Source organism: Canis lupus, chromosome 1 (assembly GCF_003254725.2).
Source record: "Canis lupus dingo isolate Sandy chromosome 1, ASM325472v2, whole genome shotgun sequence".
NCBI lineage: Eukaryota > Metazoa > Chordata > Mammalia > Carnivora > Canidae > Canis > Canis lupus.
Genome location: NC_064243.1, coordinates 14639508 through 14658670, shown reverse-complemented (window position 1 = coordinate 14658670; position 19163 = coordinate 14639508). Strand labels below are relative to the sequence as shown.

The 19163-nt window shown below is 37.6% G+C and overlaps 2 protein-coding genes across 5 annotated transcripts in view; both read right to left on the bottom strand.

Annotated features, from left to right (window-relative positions):
- Positions 1-3761: 3761 nt before the first annotated feature.
- On the bottom strand, positions 3762-4458 carry LOC112643748 (60S ribosomal protein L29-like). Its single transcript, XM_035708606.2, has one exon. It carries the CDS (start codon positions 4443-4445, stop codon positions 3777-3779), a length of 669 nt encoding a protein of 222 aa, XP_035564499.2. The 5' UTR covers positions 4446-4458; the 3' UTR covers positions 3762-3776.
- Positions 4459-4595: 137 nt separating this feature from the next.
- PIGN (phosphatidylinositol glycan anchor biosynthesis class N) overlaps positions 4596-19163 on the bottom strand; it is a 107422-nt gene continuing 92854 nt past the window's right edge. For all 4 annotated transcript variants that reach the window (XM_025422116.3, XM_025422117.3, XM_025422119.3 and 1 more), the window contains 3 exons: positions 15859-15901; positions 14132-14184; positions 4596-6636 (listed from right to left, as the gene is read on the bottom strand). In XM_025422116.3, coding sequence (XP_025277901.3) covers positions 6513-6636; positions 14132-14184; positions 15859-15901 — 220 coding nt within the window. In that variant the 3' untranslated portion in view covers positions 4596-6512. The remainder of the gene's footprint in view (positions 6637-14131; positions 14185-15858; positions 15902-19163) is intronic.

The window sequence follows — 19163 nt, the reverse complement described above, 5'->3', positions numbered from 1 at the left end:
TTTTAGGGGGCCATAAGCATGCTCTGGACTTTCAGGTCTTTATAAAACTTCAAGTGCTTGAAAAATAGCAAATATTTCCTTCCTTCTTTTAATGCTAATTTTAAAAAAAGTGAGGAAACTTGGTCCTTTTGCTTTATATACCATTTGGAAGACAGCTGGCATATGCTTCAAATGTTAAGAATCTGGTGCAAGTGTGCCCTGTGCCAATTGCACACGTGTAGGCAACTTCAAAAGTATGTTTTCCTAATTATACTGTTTACACTTGATTACACACATACGACGGAAGGGTCTAGTTTTCATATCACCTGCTTAGATACAGTGTGACTTCAGAAGCAAAAATATACAAACAGTTTTATGCAGGTTCCAGGACATGATGTTTTGGCAGAAACTGTTTAAAATGTAAAAGCAAAGCAAGCCTGCCAGCCAGCCAGTCTCACACTAGTTGTGGGATCTTGAGCAAATTATTTATAAATCACCCTGTGTTTCAGTTTTCCCATCTGTAAAATGGTATAATAATACCTACTTCACAGGGTTGTTATGAGGATTAAATAGTTTAGTATTTGTAAAGCATTTAAATAGTGTCTGGCACATGGTAAAGACCTTGTAAGTTTTATCACAATTTTTAAGAGTCATAATTAGAAATTGCACTAAGCATTGAAGAGATACATTTGCAAACACATTTAAAGCATGCATACCAATTAAAGTTCTTGGTTGCAAGTAACAGAGATGCAAACAAAATTTTTTTTGGAAATGAACGGGAAGGGTTACAAAATGGTTGGAACCAAGAAAAGCTGGGAAGCAGAGGACAAAGCCAAAGAGACCTGCAAAGAACATCACTGAACCATTCTGTCCCAACTGATTACCAATTTAGAAAGCATAAGGTAAAAAAGAATATACAAAAATAAACATGTTAAGTGAAGCTTTGGATTTGTCATTATCTACTGTGTCTTTAGAAATAATAGTAAAAATAATCTCTCTTTTACTGGTGATGGAAGGTTATCTATTAGAAGGTATCTAGAGTATCTCAATCCAATCTAGCTATCAACAGCTCCTCAGTTCTGAATCTTAGAAATTTTCTCTCCTTTCTAGTTTGAAAACCTTGCAAAGAACTCCGATTGGGCCAGCACCTCTAAACTAGTCAACTGTGGTGAGGGAAGAGTCCTAAAAACCCACTTGGCTCCTGCCAGAGACACACAGTTAGCAATGGAGGCACAGTTACTCCAGAGGAGAGAATGCCAAGCAGACACTGGCACAACTGAGCACTATATACTATATATACTCACAACGTATCTACACTGTACACAAGAACTGATGGGAACTAATTCATGAAGAAAATCCATTATTTGTATACACACTGGGTTCTAACATGGCTAAGAGAGAGGACTGACATGAGAAGGGAGAAAACAGCACAGGAGAGAGGTAAGTAAAACAGAAAAACCAAGGCAGGCATAAAAACATTAACTAGTAATCACCTTCTATAGTAGCAAGTCGCAAGAAAACAAGCCAATGTTTGCTGTAATGTATTTTTCTGGTAAAGGCTGTAAGATACAAGGTATAAAGACTTAGTCCAAATTCTATCAGGGCTATCTGATATGTGACAAACTGGAAGCTGTACTGAAGGGTCCCACATGAAAGACTAATTGATCATAGGCACAATTTATAGAGGCAAATAAAATTTTAAAGTTTTCCCACATTAAGTGTTACAACTTTCTCAGGAAAACAGATTCAATTAAGCATATAATACCCTTTTTAAAAGCACACTGTCACCAGTGTGACAAATTGAGGTTTTAAGTGTGAAAGTATATGGCAGCATTTTTTACCTTTTCTTTTTTTTAAAGATTTTTAATTTATTTATTTGAGACAGAAGAGAGAATGCAAGCAAGAAAGTGAGCAAGAGCAGGAACAGGAGCAGGAGTAGGGGGAAGGGTCAGAGGGACAGGGAAAAGCCGACTCTGTGCTGAGCAGGGTTCCTGATGCAGGGCTTGATCCCGGGACCCTGGAACCATGACCTGAGCCACAGGTACACGCCTAACTGACTGAGCTACCCAGGCGCCCCTATGGCAACATTTCTAAAGCATGTTTACCAGCTGGAAAGGATACTTGAAGGATGGTCTGCAGCCAAGCAAATGGAAATTGCTGGCATGCTGCTTTCTCCCTTCACAACGCACAGACCAGGTTAAATTCCTTAAGTACTAAAATAAATACACCTATTTAACTTCATTGGACTAAGTGCTTCTTAAATATATTTAGGCAGAGGACTCTTTTTATTTACTTATTTTTTAAAAAGATTTTATTTATTCATGAGAGACACACAGAGAGAAAGAGGCAGAGACACAGGCAGAGGGAGAAGCAGGCTCCATGCAGGGAGCCGGATGTGGGACTCGATCGTGGGTCTCCAGGATCACACCCTGGGCTAAAGGCAGTGCTAAACCCTGAGCCACCCAAGCTGCCCGGGAACCCTTTTTATTATGAGATCTATTTGTATCCTAAGGAACTGACTTTCTAAGGAACATACTTTGAGAAATGCTATGTGGCAAATAAATACTGAAGTTCTAAGGGTGATGAGTTTGAAAAATTGTTATGTTTAGGTCTCTAAGGAAGTTAATAAGTGACACATTACTTCTCAAATGCCCTTGTTATAGAATGAGGTTTTTAAAAAATATTTTATTTATTTATTTATTCATGACAGAGAGAGAGAGAGAGAGAGGGAGAGGCAGAGACACAGGCATAGGGTGAAGCAGGGAGCCTGACATGGGACTCAATCCTGCGTCTCCAGGATCAGGCCCTGGGGTGAAGGCGGCACTAAACCGCTGAGCCACCCGGGCTGCCCATAGAATGAGTATTAAGTGTAGAATGGTATATCTCATATACCTTTTCTACATACCATGTTGATGCAAAAATGCTACAAGATATTACTACAGTACTGAAAACACATACCATAACAATCCCACTTCAAATCATTTACAAAAGATGAGCAAAACATAAAGAGATAAAGAATAGCTCTGAGGAGGTGAGATATTAGAAGTCCTCTCTGGCCTCTTAAAGGAGTCCTTGGAACTGCCAGAAAGGGGGTCCACTCCAAATGTCTGAGTTGTTTTAGTTCACTCTCTTCGGACTCTTTGACAACATCTAGGGTATATAGAGGAACTCACCAGGTTCTCCCCAGGAGAGTTGGAACCCTGCAGAGCTACTGCCTGTCTCTAGAGAGAGTCCCCAGCAGAACCCCTCTCCTTCCCCATGGGCCTGCTCCATCAGAAATCACATTTTTGATGGCAGAGGTATGTACCAAAGGTGGAGGAGCAAAGGAGTCCCTAATTTGTGTATGAAAGTAGGGCTTGGAGATGGGGGGACATATATGCTCCTAATATTGGAGTTGGGTGAAACTTGCAATGAGTTTTTTATGAGAAACAATATCATGAGTGATGAATAGGTATCTAGGTATGTATTCCAGTAGTCCAGCTCTATCAGGACTACTGATAGGTCATTTTGTGGAATTACTATGAAAATATTTTACCATTTATAACATTTCCCTAAAAAAAAAAAAAAGCATTCTGTGTTCTACATATAATAATACAGAAAACTAAAACATTGGCCAGTCATGGATGGATAGACTGCAATTAGTTTCTGAAGTCTTTAAGACTATCCACCAAGATTTATTCATGGTCTATGGCTTTTTTGTTCAGTATTTTCTCAATACGATATGCACTCTTTAATTCTTTAAAAACATTTTTTTAAAATTTAAATTCAATTAGCCAACACAGAGTACATACTTAGTTTCAGATGTAGTGTGCATTGGCACCCGTTAATTCTTTTTTTTTTTTTTTTAACAGATCCTGCCGCAGGTTTATTTGTACAAATAGCACAGGAGGACACCAGGCCCATGCAGACAGAAGCCCAGGGGTCATACCAGTCCTTCCGTCCTCACACTGGCAGGCAGAAGCCTCTACACTGGAGCCTTTTGTGGGGGCGTGGGCACCTTTAGGAGCCTGCGCTACAGAAGTAGAAGCAGGAGTAGAAGCAGGAGCCGGAGCCGGAGCCAGGGTCACAGCTGCAGCCTGGGCCTTGGTTTGAGCCTTGGCCTTGGCCTTTGGCCGGCAGAGCCTGAGACCTTTGGCAATGCGGGCATGTTTCCCGAGCTTGGGGTGAGCGATGTAGGCAAGTTGATTGAGCTTGCGGCTGCCGCCCTTTGGGATCTTGGGCTTAACCTCCTTGGGCTTGACAAGAGCCTTGATAGCCTCAGCACGTGCAGCCACGGCCTTGGCATTGTTGGCCTGCATCTTCTTCAGGCCCTTCTTGTTGTGCTTCTTGGCAAAGCGCATGTTCCTCAGGAACTTGGGGTCTACCCCCTTAAGAGATTCGTATCTTTGTGACTGGGGTTTCTTGATGCCATTTCTGTGCCATTTTCGTGACTGGTTGTGCATGGTGTGGTTCTTGGACTTGGCCATGTCTGCACCAAAGCCCACGTGGCTCCCCCCAGCACCCGTTAATTCTTATAGCAATTACTAATTTAAGCAAACGTTAATCAGCAAATAACTTTTGATTTGGAGATCTAGTATTAATAGTTAGAATGAAAAAATAAATGCTTTAAACAGAAATACATTTAAATCATATTTATTTTTTCTGTTATTAATATAAAAATATTTCAAAACACTTTAAGATATTTGACAAGCTGCAGAACAGAAAAGGCCTGTCTAGCAAAATGTTCTCAAGGAAGCCTGAGGGGTCCAGTAAACAGTGCAGCAATCCCAGCCTGTGGCTGCAGGTACATATTCCTGTTTTGTAGGCACACTGATTCAAAACAATATTAGGAAAAGATGTGCTTCAAAGAACAAAATAAAGATAAAGCACTGAGCACCTTTTACAATGCTGTAATAAAATATTCATTAATTCCTCTGTGTGAAAATTTGGGAAAAGATAGAAAGCAAAACTGGACATAAAAGGAGTTAAAATGGTGTTTATAAAGTAAGTTTTCTCTGACTCATGAAAAAACGGATTACAAATCCTCTGAGACAATGTGAAAGTTCATGGGTTTTATATCTGCCAGTGTCATAACCTGCTATGGCAGCTTCTTAGTTGTTGACTGAGATTTTATATTACAGACTGAAACATGTGGTCTTATACTGACATTGATCTCTTCTCTTGGAGTATGGTGCTGTCGTTGGTATACCATGAAGTACTATCACACACAAATTATAACCACACTTCATTATGAGCAGAAATTACAAAAGCACATTTTGCCAAACTGATTTTTGAATTTTCTAAATTGTGTTTGTTCACTCACCTGTCAATTTGAAAAACACAGTAATTTGCAGAGGACTTTTTTGTTATTAATGTGAGTTAGTAATGTTATAATTGAATTCAAAAGCAATTATTTTTTAAAAATGAGACTTAGAGCAGCAAAGCTTAGCATCAGCCAAAATCTACTGGCATACCACAGGCAAAAGGCCAACTCTACAGTAATATATAAAGGTTACTTTAAAAAAAAATAAAGGTTACTTTATGAAAAACCCAAATAAAAATTACTCTCAAAATATTTTGTCCATTAGAATTAGTTTACAAACAGAAATTTAAATTAAATGAGAAGACTCTAGGCCTCTGGGATAGGATTTTACAACTAGAAGACAGGAAATGTTAACACTGATATTTGTGATGTTGCAAGTTTAACCAGTGACTTAAAGAATTCTGTCAAAACATGTGATAAAAGGTATAGGGGTAACAGATACTGAGTCTACAATTAAAAAATTATCCTTTAAAAATTCTTCCCTTGAATGAAACACAAATACCAAGCATTTTCTACCTTTCTATCTCCAGAAATTCCAATGGGAATCCAGAAATGGAAAAAAAAATTAAAAAAAAAAAAGGAGTGAAGGGAAAACATGCATCTGCTGGTATATGATGGACACCCTGGAGACAGCACTAAGACGATGGTATGGGTGCACTCTGAAGGAGAATGGCAAACACTGGCCAGCACTGTTTCCACTAAAGCTTCAGGAAGTAACAGATCCTGACCATTTTCCTAGTGTTAGCATTTAGTAGGTAGAACTACTTGCAAAACCAGTGCTGAGAGTTGATAAATATTTATGGTGCCACCTGGTGATTTCCTTCAAGTTTCTCCATCACGGATTTTGGATATGATCGGTCCGCCCCCAAGGGAGCACATCCTCCTTTGTATGTGTGGGGAATTGTACAGTTGGTGACCAGACTGTTAACAGGTGCTCTGAAACATCAGTGAGAAGAGCTGCCAGCTAAAGGAAGAAAATGCAAGTGGAGAAAGTTTACTAAGCTTTTCGACAGATACAACCACTATTTCACATGTACAAAACCTAAAGAAAATGGAGGCTCCTTTATTCCAGACAACCTGTAAATTCAGAATTCCACATACAATTTTCTTTGTAGGAGCAGAATATGGCTGTATATCAATATCCATTTTCTTACTGAATCCTTGATAAGAGTTTAGTTTAAAAGGCAAATGAGAAACAGGATCCAGATGTTGAATGATGGCTTCAGCAGCATCATATGAGGTGGCTTTTGGATTTGCCATAGAGTTCGAGTTTCTTTGTCGTGAGTAGGTGTGCCAGGCCATTGAGCAACATTAGAACGATGGTCATGGACATGACGATCACATAGTGGCTTATGCTACAGAAGGAGAAAAGGAAACATGTTACAAGCAGAGAGAACACATATGGGAAAGAACATAAAATCCCTCTAAATAATGTTTCTAAATGTACCATAAAATATATAGAATTACAAAAGCTATCAATGATTTTTTTAAAAGTTTATTTATTTATTTTTTTAGTAATCTCTACACCCAACAGGGGGCTTGAACGCACTATCCTGAGACCAGGAGTCCCATGCTCTTCCAACTAAGCCAGCCAGGCATCCCATCAAAGATTTTGAAATACATATCAAATGTTAAAAAAACAAATTTGTTATAGAAGTAGTGATGAACATAAATAATATTTTGAGAAATCTCCAACAACTGTAATGTTATAAAAATGTCTGGTATTGGCAGTGCCTGTGTCTTTGTCATCAATAAAAGTATTGTCCCCAGGTTAAGTATTCCGATGTTTTAGAGCACGCTATCCTGTGCTTTGACACAGGAAGTACAGTTAGAAGTTGACACAGTTAGAAGTACTTTAACAAAACTACCAACCAAAGATACACACGTTATCCAAATTTAAATTCAAGGAAGTAGAAGTTTTATAGTCAAGAAATCTAAACAAAGGAAAAAGGATACATTTCTTCATTAATCTCCAAGTCAAAGCTACTGTCTCCCAGATTTTGCTCTTTTAGAGCTTTTATCACTTTTAATACTCTAAATTATTTAAAACACCCTTAACATTTTAAACTACTTTAATATAAATAATAAATATTAAATATGACTTGATTTCTTAACAAGATAAGCTTCATGAAGGGCACCTGAGTGGCTCAGTTGGTTGAGAGTCTGTCTTCAGCTTGGGTCATGATCCCAGAGTCCCGGGATCAAGCCCCGAGTCAGGCTCCCTACTCAACGGGGAGTCTGCTTATCCCTCCTTGTGCCTGTCTGCGCACACTCTTTCTCTTACTCACTCTCAAATAAATAAAACCTTTTTTTTTTTTTTTAAAGATAAGTTTCATAAAATCAGGAGGTAGGTGGCTATCTTCAAATTTAGTGGAAGTCTATCTATAAAAGGTATTTCACAGATCACTTATCTCCTTACAGTGGCCTGAAATCACAAACTTTGGGCTCATTTAAGCTAACATTATTGGCAGGAAACAGTTGTGAAGCTCATCATCTTTAAGCAGTGGAGCCATAGGGCATTCAGCTTGTGATCTCTTCCATCAATCAAGTCTTGGTATCATCTCAGCATAGCAGAGTTAAAAGAGCATCTAATTTCAACTTGAAATGAGTTTAGCTGTTCCCACTCTCTCCCTTAACTATTTTGACATCACTTAAATCAGGAAGTCTCAAGGTGTACATGTGATGGTAGAGGGACAGGGTCTCTGTGTGGAGAGGCATATAGAGGCACAAACAAGGCCTGCCTGTACAAGGGGTGATAAAAGGTTGACTACACTTTTAAATCAGGGTAATGGGCAACAGAAACAGGCCATATCTGTTGGATGCACTGGAGAAGAAAAAGTTTGAGAATCATTGATTTTAATAAAGCTTAGTATTCACTGTAAGAGTAAAGGTATTTTATGGTACTTATTAATTACATTTAGGAGGATATTAAAATAGTATTGAACATAATGAGAAGTTTCATTATATTCAGAGAGAAATGATACTTTAGTTGTCATTTGTATTTTAATAAGGTATAACAATAATGCATATGGGAACAGAGTCCAAATGAACACTACCATCAAATCAAACCAATCAAACTGATGATGCTGACTCTATTCACCTCATACCAAATACACTTAGAACATAAATTTTATAGTTATGAAGATTACCTCAAAGGAAATGCAGTTTAAGAACTGCACTAGTTTAAAAAATGCACTTCTTTCAGGATGCAATATAAAAGGCAGTACTCTAAAGTTTACAACCTGCTATGAATGAAGATACAGTATAAAAGATCAAAAGGAGAAAATACTAAATTGTAGCTCTGTCAGCCCAACTCAGTTTTATGACCTGGGCAGGATATTTTTCACATGGCTGTTATAAGAACACCTGATGACATAAGGTTCTCCAGAAAACCACTGAGCTGATAGCTGCAGGCTCAGTTGATTATACAGATTGGAGTATATTCCTTTAAGAGTCTCAATTTAGTTCTGGTAAAATCTGCTCTGAAGATATATTTCTAAACATATTGGACTATACCCATAAACAGAAATACTGTCTCATAACCTAATAATATATATAATCTTCATTTTTAAAGAAACTATTACTTATTTGTTAACCTGAAACTAATAGCTTAGGAATCTCTCAAACCTATTTTGAAAACCCACTGCAATCACCATGATGACATTATGACCATTATAGATACTTGCAGACTACATTCATGGGGTTTGGTGAGCTCCCACTCCTCTCTAGAATTCTGGGACCCATTCTCACCATTCTGTATTCATAAAGCAATCAAGTAGTAAGGACAGAAGGACAACATTCTACTGCGTATAATAAGCATGTTACGGCTAACGTTATTAACTATATTACTAATAAAAATGAGTTTAGAAATAAAATTTGTCGCAAAGGGAAACCACTACAGGAGCACAATGCAAATAACTATGGATTCCATTAAGGAAACTCTGTCAATAGGTTTAATAACATCTGCAACATGACAAGAAATATGTCAACATTTCTTATATACATTCATACAGGAATAATTAGAAACCCAAAACTTAAAAGCAACATTCTCACAAAGAGAATGCAGAAAAAAGTACAATGGTGAAGCTTTGATATGTGAACCCTATTATATGGTGCTTTAGCTTTGAATCTTGAAGCATATTTTCTAGCCATTATCCAAGCCTTTTCCTGGCAATAAATTAGACGCGGATGAAGGTGCATGAACCACTCCTGCCCCTCAGACCTATACCACATGGTTCACCGAGGGATCTCTACTACGCAGGATACAAAGAAAAGATTATAGAATTCTAACTTATTGACAGGAGCAGCAGCAAATCAAAAACAGCCCCCTGCAGCCTAAATCAGGGCAATTAGATTTAGAAAGCCTAATTTCTCTAACTCAGATTTCATTTTATTTCACCATCTCAACCCTCTCCATCACCCCCTCTGCTCTGCAATTATTTTCCTTTGTTAAGAGGGCATTTTATAGACATTATAATAGAAGACAAAGAGTAAGGCAAGGAGGTATTTCTGCTGGGGTGACCAGGAGAATATGCGGGGAATTTATGGAGTATTGTTCATTGCCTTCAGCCTGATGAACTGAACCTGAGCTCTGAAGTCCCCTATTACACCTGTCTTCGAGAAGGCTCTCAGAGCAAGTGTCCCATTTCACTAACAGGAGTTAAATCTGTAAGGGCAAAGCACTGACACTGAGACAAACTGCGGTTTAAACTAACTTATTAACTGGCTATGCCCCATCACCTTTCCAACCCCTCTGGATTTTGTGGGGGTAATGAGTATACCAGGACAACAGACACAAACCAGGACTGTTTCAGGTAAACCTGTACATGTAGTCACTCTGTGTGTAGGGCAGCTCCCATTACAAATAAATACTATTACCACAAAATATTTGTACAGCAGTTTTTACCCTGTATGCATTAATCAATCATATAATTTTAAATAAGTATCATCAATAAATTATAGTATTGAAACATAGAGTTAATATCCTTTTCTCACGGCTAGTACTGCAGAGCAGGGGTCAGTCATCAAAGCATTCTTGACCTGCAAGTGCTAATGCACCGTTTTGTTCCCCTTGGTTTGAATGATGCTCAATGTTTGTCTTATGCATTTATAGTCTCTCTTTCTGCAATTATTTTGTGCTCTGATGAATACTTTATTCCCATGATGGTTATGCAAAGGAATGTAAGAAATAGGCCTGAAGGTACCAGGCCAGTGCCAGGAAAAACGTCATGCTAGATGTTAAATACAAGTTTTGCAATGGCTCAAAGCCTCTTTTAAAAAAGATCAAGTGAGCACAGGCAACAAAAATAAAAATAAATAAATTGGACTACATAAAAATTAAAAACTCTTGTGCATCAAAGGATACAATCAACTATGGCTCATCCTACTGGCTCATTGCCTCCTAATCAATATTTCTTTCTCCTTTAAGTCATATGTATATATGTGTATATATATATATATATATATATATATATATATATATATAACGATTTATTATTTATTTGAGAGAGAGAGAGCTAGTGAGCACTTGAGTTGAGGGAGAAGCAGATGGAAAGGGAGAGGCAGACTCCCCGTTGAACAGGATGCAGGTTTGGGTGGGCTTGGTCCCAGGGATCATGACCTGAGCTGAAGGCAGATACTTAACTGACTGTGCCACCCAGGGTCCCTTAAGTCCTATATTATTAAAACTTTGCAGTGAATGGTTCCTTTGGAACAATCACAAACATAGGATGAGACACAAAGCCACTTTTAAGAAAGAGTTTATTAGAGTTACAAAACAAAAACTTTGGGAAATTCCCTGTAAGTAGAAGTGAGAAGGAATGGGAATTCTAATAGCCTTGACTACTGAAGTGCTGCCCTCTGGACCTGCCTAACCATTTACTAGTCTGTGACATAAGCAAGTCACAATTTCCTTAGGGCCATAGTGTCCTTATCTCAAAAATGAGGACAATAACTATATCTACTGTGAAGAATATCTACTTTATAGCGTTGTGATAAAGATCACATGAAATAATGTGTTGGAAGATATTTAAACACTGTAGCACAACACAAAATGTTGGTCATTTGTGGCAGAGGTGTGACTGGGGGCAATCCTTTGACTGCCATCTTAACTTCCTACTCAAGTTTGAGCTTCTACCTTATTTTGCCTTTACCTAATGTAAGCCGATTCCCTGATCTCTGAACTGCCTTCATCATGTCTTATAGAACTCCTATCTCAAATAACCAACTGCTGGGCATGTGAACTCTGTGTTGCAATGCACAGCCTTGTTCTGACCTTGTGGGTAAATCTCTGCCTCTACTCTACTCTGTAAATAAGCTTATTCCACTTAGGCCCCCGAATTGATATATCTAGGGACATTCACTCTCCCAACTCCTTCCAATATCATTTACTCATGCTCATGAGTAAAATGAAATGACAAAATCTCAGAGAGGTGAGTGTATTCCATGTGGTTATTGCTGGTATTTCACCTTTCCTTTCTAATTAAGCTTGGAAGAGTAGTCTATACTTAAAACTCTATTTCCTGACCTCTCATTTCATTTATTCATTTCCCTTTAATTTTTATCGGTCATACATGCAGTACTAAAAACATAAAATAGTGGAGAAAGATTTATAATGTAAGGTTTATAATGAAAATCGAGAATCCTCATTCCTCCTTACCCACTTCTCAGGACACTTCTGAGTACCTCCTCTGGCCACTTTTCTTTTTTTTTTTTTCTCCTCTAAGATTTTATTTATTTATTCATGAGAGACACAGAGAGAGAGAGGGGCACAAACACAGGCAGAGGGAGAAGCAGGCTCCATGCAGGAAGCCTGACATGGGACTCGATCCCGGGTCTGCAGGATCATACCCCGGGCTGCAGGCGGCGCTAAACTGCTGCACTACCGGGGCTGCCTTGGCCACTTCTTTTTTTAGATCTTCTGGTAGTTACCTCCTTACCATGAATTAGTATCTTTATGTTGCTATTTATTGATACATCAATTTAAAACATTATATATTAAGTCCTTTCTAGGAAAGAGGAGAATTGAGCCTACTTACACTATGCTCTACTCATTTCACTTTTAGGTATTTTTTCTTCTACTAGTTTTTCTTCTATTTTTTTTCTGTATGAGTTGTCTTTGAAGGACAATTTATATGTAAGAAAATGGAACTATTTTAAGTGTCCAGTTAGATGCATACTGACACATGCATACCATGTAACCATCATCACTGGTATACCATGTAACCATCATCACTGTTAAGATAGAAAACATTTCTATCACCCCAAGAGTTTCCACATTCCCTTGTACAGTCAAGCTCATCCTAACCCTCATGAGGTGGAGGATGATGACATTGCACAATAGTGTGAATGTACTTAATGTACTGAACTGTACACACATAAAAATACTACATTTTATGAGAATACGTTCCAAACAAAATTCTGGCTTATGTCTAAAACGAAAAAAACTTAAACTTTGGAGAGAGTAAGGAGAGGTATGTCAAACACAAGAAACACTCTGAAGGATAAAAAATAGAACTATAGAATAACATCAATGCTAATAGCTGCTTTTACTGAAGCTTCTTAGATGCCAGGCACAGTGCTAAATGCCCTATGTGGACTCATCCATTCAGACAACTACATGAGACAAGGGAGAGATTAGAGTGATTAAGTTATTAGCTGATAGTCTTGCAGCTGAAAGGTAGCAGCAACTGTTTAAGCCAGGTTGCTCTGGTCTAAAGCTCATGTTCTAACCCACTATTTTATCTGGACACTTTGGCATCAGAGGGCTGGAGAAAGAGAGAGACATCAAAACTTCTCTTAAGCATTCAAGCTTAAGAGTAATGATAACAAAATGATCTAGGGACACCTTTTATATGCCTGGCACATATGGAATGAAGAAGATTTAAATTAGATGAGGCAGGGAGGCAAAGCTATATATAAATATAAGAAAGTAGGACCAGGAGTGAGCTGCCTAAGAGGTAGGAACAGAGGACAGAATAGACTCTAAAAGAGTCTCATCCAAGTCTACACAATTCCCAGCAACATAAGTGAAATAAATATTGACTAAATGAAATAAAAACAGTCTATAAAGATGTATTCTTTCTCTGAATGCATTTGAAAACAAAAAAAGCAAAAAGATCAATTTGCTTTCTTTCTCTGAAAGAAGAAATTTAACAGATTATGGCAATCATTCATATTCAAATCATAAAGAAAAAAAACGACTTTTGGTCCAGATTATACTTTAACACCGTTGTAGGTCTCATGTGTTAAATGTTCTCATATTAAAGATTCTAAGAGGCAGATAATGATTATATGCAATTTAAGTTGCCATATAAAATCCATACTGTCACTGAGTGCTTCATTTTTCTAAAGAGACTGAAAGATTGTTAAGAACAGATAACTCCAGGGCAGCCTCAGTGGCCCAGTGGTGTAGCATCGCATTCAGCCCAGGGCGTGATCCTGGAGACCCGGGATGGAGTCCCATGTTAGTCTCCCCGCGTGGAGCCTGCTTCTCCCTCTGCCTGTGTTTCTGCCTCCCCCTCTCCTCTCTCTGTCTCTCATGAATAAATAAATAAAATCTTAAAGAAACAGATAAGTCTAAAAGTGACTGACTCTAAAAACCCAGATCAGATTCAAGCAAACTGCCCTATAGTCCTTTCCAGAGTTAGCATCTGTCCACACACTAGCCCAAGAAAACATTTGGTAATGTGTTAATGCTAAGAATTGGAGAGACATGTCTCACTTCCAGAGGCTTAAAATAATTGGTACATGCTCTGTTTACCTCAAAAATCAAATTGGCATCTTCTAGTAAGATATCAAAAAATTTTTTCACTGTACTTTTAAGAATTTCAATGTGAATATATACTGTACCTTGTTCCAATCTCAAGCCAGCTGCCATAATCCTTGACCAAGAAGAAAAAATGCTGTAAAATAAATACATGGCTCCATTAAAAAACAAAGGTATTTTGATTCAGATGAAAAACAATGTTATTTTAGGATTAAGAGTTTCAGATTTCTGACCTCTCATAATTACTATCTGACTAGAATCTGTAAGAATATGCCCTTTACAAAAATTTTTACTTGGACTACATGAGCAATATCCTAAAAGCCAGATGTAGCATTACCATTCAATCAAATGAATACAAAAGTGACATTTACAAATAACTAAAAATAAAGATAACCAACTTAATTTTTTTTAAAGTATGCTGTAATGCAACATCGGGCTTGAACTCAAAACCCCAAGATCAAAAGTCACAGGCTCTACTGACTAAGCTAGCCAGGTGCCCCAAAGACAACCAATTTTAATAAAAGATACTAAATAATACCAAGACCTCAGTGAAAAAAAGCCATATCATCCATTTATCAACAAATATCTACTGATAGCCTACTATGTGTGGTCAATTTCAGAAATATATTGGATATCTAGTTCAACAGAACACAAAAATGCTCTCATCTAAATCAAGTGACTAGGAATCTGACTGGGAAGTTACACTACTTGGTGTCTCTAATCAGTTCTAGCACACGATGTTACACATGAAGAATTAGCTCTACCCAAAAAGAAGTCTTGCCTTTGCCTTCAGTTACTTGGAGTGACTCCTAGGACCAAGAAATATGCCCAATGGGAATATTTTTGCCTTGGGGCCTTAGCCACTGGGCAGTCTAATAATGTGATTTATACTGTGGGCTTTGGGCCATGCAGTATCAGTTCCACCTTAGAAGGACTGAACATTAAAGGTCAGTCATGGGAACAAAATGTGATTGATCCTTATTAAAAAGTTGACATTGGGCTCTGATGAGCCTCATTGGCATACTCCCTATGAATACCACACATTAATGCTGGAAGAGTAATGCTGACTTAGTAATTCTGACTCCACAGGAGAGGAGGACCAGAGCTCCACATCCGGACCCTTCCTAGACTCTGCCTTTTGAGGCTCCTCCCTTGGCTAACTTTAATCTGTATCCTTTCCTGTAATAAACCATAACTGTGAATATGATGGTTTACAGTGAGTTTTATCCTTCTAGTGAATTATCAAAGCTGAGGGCAGTTTTGAGAACCCCATGAACTTGAAGGTGTAAAATAGGTTCTTTTTCTTGATATACTACATATAAGAGTTCCACCTGCATGCTCCTTACTCAGAACTCAACTAGTAGAGCCATTAACTTAGTAACATTTTTCCACCTGAAAAGCTCCACTTCCCCTCTTTCCTTCCTTCCCTTCCTTTTCTCAATCTCAGAGAATGGTTAGAAATATCAACATTTCAAGTAGGAAAATGATGTATTATCTAAATCAAAAGTTAGCTTTTTCTGTTAACTTTCTATGGAAGGCTCATTTCAGAACAATGCACCGTAGAAGAGTAAGGTATAAAATGACAGGTTCAAATAAGTCAAGTAAAAAGACTTTTGACATCTTCAAAAGAACACCATTTCTGCATAAGTCATATAAAAAGAAAGTAATTTTATATGTGTAAATTATGGCATCACTTATAACTTAATACCTAAAGATTTCACATGCAGAAATGCATTCAGATTTCTCTTGATTAAATTAAATCAGCACTTAGCTTCTCAATCTTTATACTAAATATCCAATAATGTCTTACCAAAGCCATAATGTCTGATATGATGAGAACCATGAGAAAAAGGCTGGAAAAAAATAAAGGAAGATTACACATAATAGAACAGGTGCATTTTTAAGGCACATTAAAATAAAAATGAGAATAATCAAATAACCCTCTATTAGTATTTTTGCTCCTGAAAAATACTACTTTAGACAAGAGCTCTTTTTGCATTGTAATGAGCAACTGTCCCACAGTGATGGGCTGGAATTCAAAAATGCTATTTAGGGATCCCTGGGTGGCGCAGCGGTTTGGCGCCTGCCTTTGGCCCAGGGCGCGATCCTGGAGACCCGGGATCGAATCCCACGTCGGGCCCCAGTGCATGGAGCCTGCTTCTCCCTCTGCCTATGTCTCTGCCTCTCTCTCTCTCTCTCTGTGACTATCATAAATAAATAAAAATTAAAAAAAAATGCTATTTAACACTTTGAATATTTATTTTGATAGGAAAAGGACATGAATTATGATATTTATTTATTTATTTATTTATTTATTTATTTATTTATTTATTTATTTATTTATTTATTTATTTTGGAGGGATAGAGGAAGAGAGGGAGAGAAGGAAGGGCAGAGGGAAATGGAGAGACTCCCAAGCAGGCTCCATGCTCAGCACAGAGCTGATGTGGGGCTTGATTTCATGACTTTGAGATCATGACCTGAGTTGAAACCAAGAGTCAGATTCTTAATCAACTGAGCCACCCAGGCTCCCAGAATTATGATTTTTAATTAAACTTTTTATTTGAGATAATCACATGTAATTATATAATATAGAGGGATCTCATGTACCCCTGGCCTAGTCTCCCTTAAGGTAATATCTTATAAAACTCTAGGACAATATCACAACCAGGTTATTGACACTGTTACTGTCAAGATAAAGAAGGTTTCCATTATTACAAGGATCCCTCATGATACTGTTTTATAGCCACATCTATCCTCCCTCCACTGAACTCCTGCCAAATCCCTAACCCCTGAAAACCAGTAATCTGTTCTCCATTTCTATAATTTTGTCATTTCAAGAGTGCTGCATAAGTGGAATCACTCATATCACTCTTTGTAACCTGTTGGGATTGTGTTTCGGCATAATTCCCTTGAGATTCATCTAAGGTATTGTGTTAATAGTTTGATCTTTTTTATTGCTGAGTGGTACTCCATTTATGGGTGTACCACAGTCTGCTTAACCATTCAAACACCAAAAGACATTATAAATAAAGATGCTATAAATACCTGAGTATAGTTTATGCAAACCTAAGTTCTCATTTCTTTTTTTTTTTTTAAGATTTTATTTATTTATTCATGAGAGACACACAGAGAGAGAGAGAGAGGCAGAGACATAAGCAGAGGGAGAAGCAGGCTCCATGTAGGATACCTGATGTGGGACTTGATCTTGGGTCTCCAGGATCATGCCCTAGGCTGAAGGCAGACAGTTAACTGCTGAGCCACCCAGGCATCCCTAAGTTCTCATTTCGTTAGGAAAACTACCATGAAATGTAATTGTTAGATCTTACAGCTGTTGCATGTTACCTTTAATAAGAAACAAAAACTCTTTTCAGAGTGGTTATACCATGCACGTACCCATCTGTAATACATGAGAACAACTAATGATACTTCACTGTGGTTTTAATATGCATTTCCTTAATCATTAAGGATGTTGAACAGCTTCGACCCCATCTATACATGCTCTCAGATCTTTTGCTCATTTTCTCATTAAATTGTTTGGTGTTTACTGTTGAGTTTTAAGAGTTCTTTATATATTCTGGATAATAGCCCTTGGTCACATACATAGTTTGTAAATATTCTCTGTCAGTATGTAGCTTGTCCTTTTCATTCTCTTAAAAGGGTCTTCTTTTTTATAGAGCAAAATCTCTTAGTTTTGATGAAGTCCAATTTATTAATTTTTCCTTATATGGATTATGGTTCCGTGTGAAGCCTAACTCTTTTCCTAGCCCAAATCACAAAGATTTTCTCTTACACTTTTCCTAAAAGTTTGAATCTGTGGTCTATTTTGAGTTAACTTTTATGTAAGGTGAAAGATTTTCATCAAGATTTTAAAAAACACAGCATGCCTACTTGATTTTCATAACAAGGCAATGAAGAACATAATGCTCATGTGTAATACAGAATCCTAGCTTTCTGATTTGCAGAAGAAATGGAAAAATTTCCCTCTCCCATTAAGGTATCATAGCAATTAGGTAATAAAAGGGAAAAATGCAAATCCTAAAGTGTTCTCAGATTTTAAAATTTCATAAATACAAAGGTGCAAGAAAACTGTAGATTTCCCTCATTTCACAAGTTAAATGTTCTAAAAAAGTCTTTCCTCCAGGGAAAACTCATGTGATCAATTAGTGAATTGCATTACACAGTTCCATTTCAACTGAGCCAGTTGAAATGACTAAGCCAGTACGCTTAGTCTAAAATCATCCTTGACTTCTTTTTAAGACATAACCGTTTATCGGGGATCACTGAGGGGCTCAGCGGTTTAGCGTCTGCCTTCAGCCCAGGGCGTGGTCCTGGAGTCCCAGGATCGAGTCCTGCATCGGGCTCCTTGCATGGACCCTGCTTCTCCCTCTGCCTGTGTCTCTGCCTCTCTCTCTCTCATGTCTCTCATGAATAAATAAATAAAATCTTAAAAAAAAAAAGACATAACTTTTTCTAGTTAGAAAAGGTCTGAAAATACAGTAATGGAACTCAATAATTCACAAACACAGACATATATAGCACAAGTCAGACATCATATCTAACTGGAGTGTTATGTATCATTCAAAACAAGTCTGATATAACAGACATACAACAAGTGCGTTACACTAAGAGTTTGTGGAGGACACAATGATAATTCAGTACAACCTTCTATCCAAAGCACCTATTCTCAAAGTAACTATCCCAAAGAAAGCTTCTGTCTAGAATAAACTTTAATGGTTCCAATTACTGAATCCATCCCAATTTACACAGCCCCAATTATTACAAAATGCTTTCCTTCTTTGAATCAAAATCAGTGAAACAAAAATTCCACCCTTTGGCACTAGTTCTTCTGAGACAAGATGAAAAAAATAAATAATCTACACATTAAATGTAAGCCCTATCAAAATACCACCAGCATTTTTCAAAGAGCTAGAACAAACAATCTTAAAATTTGTATGGAACGGCTAAAGACCTCAAATAGCCAAAGCCTTGAGAAAGCAAAGCAAAGCCTGAGGCATCACAATTCCAGACTTCAAGCTATATTGCAAAGCTGTAGTCATCAAGACAGTATGGTACTGGCAGAAAAACAGACACATAGATTAATGGAACAGAACAAA